Source organism: Schistocerca cancellata, chromosome 11 (assembly GCF_023864275.1).
Source record: "Schistocerca cancellata isolate TAMUIC-IGC-003103 chromosome 11, iqSchCanc2.1, whole genome shotgun sequence".
NCBI classification, from domain to species: Eukaryota; Metazoa; Arthropoda; class Insecta; order Orthoptera; family Acrididae; genus Schistocerca; species Schistocerca cancellata.
Window position 1 is genome coordinate 126,585,198 of NC_064636.1, and position 6,000 is coordinate 126,591,197.

General features: G+C 38.6%; 1 protein-coding gene across 2 annotated transcripts in view; it reads left to right on the top strand.

Moving 5' to 3' along the window:
- LOC126108827 (zinc finger protein 468-like) overlaps positions 1-5,206 on the top strand; it is a 126,832-nt gene extending 121,626 nt beyond the window's left edge. For both annotated transcript variants that reach the window (XM_049914192.1, XM_049914191.1), the window contains 2 exons: positions 3,503-4,196; positions 4,785-5,206. In XM_049914192.1, coding sequence (XP_049770149.1) covers positions 3,503-4,196; positions 4,785-5,117 — 1,027 coding nt within the window. In that variant the 3' untranslated portion in view covers positions 5,118-5,206. The remainder of the gene's footprint in view (positions 1-3,502; positions 4,197-4,784) is intronic.
- The last annotated feature ends 794 nt before the right edge of the window (positions 5,207-6,000 follow it).

The window sequence follows — 6,000 nt, forward strand, 5'->3', positions numbered from 1 at the left end:
ATGAATCAGGAACATAAGTGTTGCAACAATTCTACCAGCTTCAACCATGACTGTCCAGCAATAGACTAGGATATTTGCTGTGTCATTCACTTTTGTTATGGGAAGGTTGTTCCAATGGGACATCTTGGAATATTCAGTGTTGGAACTTTCACTAGCAATGTCTTCAAGAACACATTTGATGATGGCTTCAGGGTTGTGGCAACTGATGGGGGTGTTACTTGATGTTCTACTCTATCCCAAAAGAATAAGATAGAAAATACTTGAAACCTAAACCACCACCATACTCACTGGAGAAAAAACATACAAGATAATAACTGTCCAAATAATGAGACTTGGCACTTTTAGAGCATCGGGTACAAATACCCTATATCCCATGAATCACATGTGATGCTTACATTGATGGTTTTGTGATGGAACCACAAAGTTCCACAGGATAAACCTTCAAATTGTCATCTCCCTAATGCATTGTAGTAATAACACAAAAGCTTATCATTGGTTTAATATCTATTGTACTGCAATGGAACATTCATGTTTTGATAGCACATGTGGAGTAAATGAAACTTTTTATTTGTAGAAGATCACTGTATTTCACATGAGTCACTTTGTGAATGTTTCAATACTCCCATGCTGTCAGGGCACAGTATCTGACTGGTTGCCACTGGGGGTAAGGACAGCTGGATGGGCAACCTGTATTATCTGCTGTGTGTGAGGGATAAGTGAGGACTGAGATCAGACACTAGCTGTATGATTTCTTAGGGCAGTTACTCAATGATAACAATAGATTTTGTTTTGATTTGCCAAGATTCTCTTTGGAAGAAGTATTGCTAATATTGTCCTAAAATTTTTGCCAGCCATTTCATTTGTAGGAGATATTAATGTCAGTAATATGCAGGTGTAATGCCAGCATTTCCTGGTGGGTTGTGAGATAAGCTATGTCTTCTGAATACAAGTGCTAGAATTTACTTCAGCACAGTTATTTATTTTCTCACAACTAATCTCTAACCCTGCTTAATTATAATTGTAACCTACACACATAGGCATGTCAAAAGGTCACTGAGGTGGGTACTACATAGAGCAAACAGAGGATTGTTTTATCATCTGGTGATATTCATAATTGCTTACATCTTGCCAGACTATGATTATTGCAAGGTAGATTCACCACACTGTTGGTGCACTTGTCCTGTTGTGGAAGTAAGTGTCAACCTACAGTATTCACCTCTTGCAAAGCTTGGTGATAGTTCCAATGTTGTTCGTCTACAGCGAATATTTAGCCCAGAACAGCTGCCTACATCATTTCTTTTGTCAGCTGGCTCAAAAAAGATATGAGTAATGACGAGGAGGATTTATTATTGTTGTGATAGCCCATAAAACTGCTGTATCAGTCAGGAACAAATCTAAAAACCAGAGGGGAGAAAAGGAGATAGCTCAGAGAGGGTGGATGTAATGCCGCAAGAAACTTAGATATGACTTTTTATTTTCAAGCAGTGATACATAACAGCTGAACTAGTAGGAAAATTTCAGCTTTATGTGAGAAAGCAATTTTGCCTGTTCTACTGAACCCAGGGGAAAATGATACATTGCACAATAATTACTGTAAAGTGGCCCTCACCAACTGTAAGCCAAATGACAAGAAAAATTCGATCAGCATGTGGCATACCTGGTCTGTAGAATCCAAGCAACTACGCACTCACATCCAGTGTACATTTGAAGGATATTGCTCCACCCTGAGAATGTGAATGCCTGGAATACACTGCCTTTCCCTAATCTGATAATATGTTGGAAATGTGTGTAATTGTGGCTGTGTCCTTGTATATGTGTACAAAGGAGTGTTTGGGGAAAGTCAGTGTGTGCCATCTATGCCATCTGTAAGCTTTGAAAGTGGGAGGTGTTTTCAGCCACTTTGATTATGGGCACACCAGGCATCTGCTCTTATCATCTGGCAGATGTGGAAGCAACTGTATCAGAAATATACCTACATAGGGCATATCCAAAAGGTGTGTTCTTTTTAAGTTCAACATACAGTACTGTAGTCAGTGGGATATAATATTCTACATTAACTTAGCGTCTGATGATTTTAGACAGCCTTTTGTAGCCTTGAATTTAAACTCATGCCCTAACCTTACCACAACTGTATGAGTTGCAGTATATCCAAGAAAACAGAGATTAGCAATCTGCAGCACAACTGAGATCATGATTATTTTGTTCAGAGCTTTTAAGGCTAACTTCTATGAGTGAACTCAAGACAGAAAAATTTCTTAGTATGTTTCTTTGCACAGCCATCTACTGCAGCAAAATTTCAGTTTTTGATGAAAGCAAACTGTAATGTTTCACTGTCATTGGTTACTTGAAACCACATATACATCAAAAAACAAAACAGTCAAAAGCAGCAATCAGGATAGAATAATAGCATGCAAGTATGAGCATGCTCCTACACACCCACAGCCATATCCACACTCAAATGACCTCATTGGGAAGCTCAAAGATGTCCAGTTCCATTGTGATGGAATGGGGTAGCTGCAAGTGGAATGATTGGACCCAGATATCACACAGGTAGACCATGCACCTACTGCCATCACTTGCTCGCAGAAGACTATGGTAGGATGGACTGTACATGATTTGTGCTGATGTCACCATTGATAGGGGTGTGTGATTTAGTTGAGGATGTTTTGGAACTCCAGGGGACCAGGAGTTGTGAAGATACTTTCGAATGGGAGGCTGTAACTGCATTGGCATCCTCCCGGCTACACATAAGCTGTGCTGCTAACAACACACTCTAATGTTCGAATAATTTGTGTGTGTTATTCACATTTGTTCATCAGTCTAGAAATTTATGTATGTGTTCCTGTACAGGTGTTGTCCACCTGGTTGATGGCCATACTACCTAGCCAATAATAAATGTGATGTTTGTGGTAGTTGGGGATTCATTTGGAATCAAATAAAATGCCATGCTTCATTGCTTTGTGAAATAAATTTATCATGAGTGCTTTTAAGAATTTATACTCTAAGCTCAAAGTGTTCTCCAAAAAAAGGAAAATCCACTTGGAGAGAGTGATTTATTTTAATTTTAAAATCATTGCTTTCTCTTTTCTTTTCCATTATCTTTGGGTGGAAACTGTTATGTCAAAAACTGGAGGATATTATATCTAATAATAATAATAATAATAATAATAATAATAATAATAAGTTAGTCTAAAAGATTGTTGAACAGTATTTTAAAAATATTACAAGACTCTTAAATAACAGTACCTACTAAAAAATTAGGAAACCCTGTCAGCACTGAATGAGACTGGTAGTTATTGAATTTCCTGTGATCATTTGCCTTATAAAAATTCTATCGCTCTGGCAGAATGTCATGATAATTTTAAATCACTTACATGTACTGAATAAGTTATCTGTGACACCCATACATTTTTATCTTTCGGTTTAAAGTCCCTGATTTTGAGGATGGTGAAATACTGTTTCTTGTATCGTGTAATTTCACACCTCTTTCCTCCTTCCTCAGTGTCATTCAAAGTGCTGGTGACAGCTGTAACGTTTCGTATCAAGAAGCATTACATGAAGGACTAGTCGATGACGATCTGGAGATGGATACAGAGATGTCGACAGATTTCAGTATGTCTCATAACTATAGCAAGTTACGGACTTTACAAGAAGACAGCTTATGTGGCACAAGATTAAATTGTAGCATCAGGGAAAAGGAATTCCATAAGTTTAACTGTAGTTTCTGCCTACAGAGCTTCCCTTCAAAATACAGACTCATAATGCATGTCTTCATCCACATTGATGGTGTGCAGGCACCTGCATATGTGTGTAAGTCATGTGGTGAGGTATTGCCCACTGATGACAGCTTAAAAGAACATTTGAGAATGAGTGAGGGTGACCAAGAATTATCAGCTGCCAACAGCGAGAAACTTGAATGCAGTGATGACATCTCCTTAGAAAGTGTACGAGAAGAAATTGTGGAACAGACTGAGAAGCAATCTTCGTCCAAGGAAACCAGGAAAACTTTAAGGAAATCCTTTAGTGACATATGCAATACACATACTGTGACACAAGTTGCAGAGAAACTCAGATGTGATGACTATGGAATTATGTGTACAAGTGATCACGTTAATGTCCACACTGTGCTAAGTGCAAAGAGACATCACAAATGTGATGTTTGTGGTAAATTGTTTACTCGTTCGGGCAGTCTCAAGGTACACGAATTAATACACACGGGGAAGAGACCTCACAAATGCCGTGTTTGTGGAAAATCGTTTACTCAGTCGGGCAATCTCAAGACACACAAATTAATACATACAGGAGAGAGACCCAACAAATGTACTGTTTGTGGCAAATCGTTTATTGGTTCGGGGAATCTCAAGGCACACGAATTAATACACACGGGAGAGAGACCCCACAAATGCCGTGTTTGTGGAAAATCGTTTACTCAGTCGAGCAGTCTCAAGACACATGAATTAATACATTCAGGAAAGAGACCCCATGAATGCGGTGTTTGTGGAAAATCGTTTACTCAGTCGAGCAATCTCAAGACACACGAATTAATACATATAGGAGAGAGACCCTACAAATGTAATGTTTGTGGCAAATCGTTTATTGGTTTGTGGAATTTCAAGGCCCACGAATTAATACACACGGGAAAGAGACCCCACAAATGCCGTGTTTGTGGAAAATCGTTTACTCAGTCGAGCAGTCTCAAGACACATGAATTAATACATTCAGGAAAGAGACCCTACAAATGTACTGTTTGTGGCAAATCGTTTATTGGTTCGGGGAATCTCAAGGCACACGAATTAATACACACGGGAAAGAGACCCCACAAATGCCGTGTTTGTGGAAAATCGTTTACTCAGTCGAGCAGTCTCAGGACACACGAATTAATACATACAGGAAAGAGACCCCACGAATGCGATGTTTGTGGAAAATCGTTTACTCAGTCTGGCCATCTCAAGAGGCATTTGTTGACACACATGGGAAACAGACCCTACAAATATAGTGTTTGTGTAAAATCGTTTCCTCAATTGGGCAGTCTCAAGAAATATGAATTAATACACACTGAACAGGGACCACACAAAGTCAACGTTGTGGCAAATCGTTTTCAGAACTGGGTCATCTAAAAACACAGAAATTAATACACGCAGGAATGAGCCCCCACAAATATGATACTTGCGGCAAATATTTTTCTTCCTCTGGTAATCTCAAGGAAGTCATTAATGAATATTGATCGCATGTGCTACAGAAAGGTCACAAAAAAGGACAAATCCATTTTCACAGCTTCATTTTCAAAGAAGTTGCATACTAAATACAATATATGAAGCACACAATTGCAATTTTTTGTTCTAAATGCTCCATGCTATAACGATCTGTCTACCAGAAATTGGTGCATCGAGAGATATCTGTTACTCGTTCTAGTTATTTGAAAGAAACTGCCATTTCAATATTCATGAAGCTGTAGGCGGTACCCAGGCGTCAGCATAAATGTGTTTATTACACATCTATCACTCAGGCTATTTTTCTCAACGATGGAGAAAGATACAAAAATATCATGATTATGCAAACATGTTACTGGGGTATGCCGCCTAAATAGTAATGCTATTTGTGTGATCAAAATTTGCACACATGTGAACTATCTGTGCTACTTCTACATTAGAAAATAACTGATGGTGGTAAGTATGCAGAGATCAGGCAAAAATTGTAATCATCTGCCTAGTAGCATTTTGATTCACCTTCAGACTGCAATACAACAGTGCTTCTGTATGGTATGGACTCATTAGTTCGCTGTTAGTTTTCCACTAGTAAATTGGACTATATGTCTACACACGTCTCACACAGTTCCCATTAACTGCAGGCTATCAGTTTGTTGCTGTTTAGTTAGTATGCAATAGCATCCCAAATTCGTTTCATATTGACCTAATGAGGTGGGAAAGACAACAGTGTGAGCTATCATGATGCTCAAACCATTGTAGTGTGATTCTGACCTTGTAATTTGGACAGTTATCC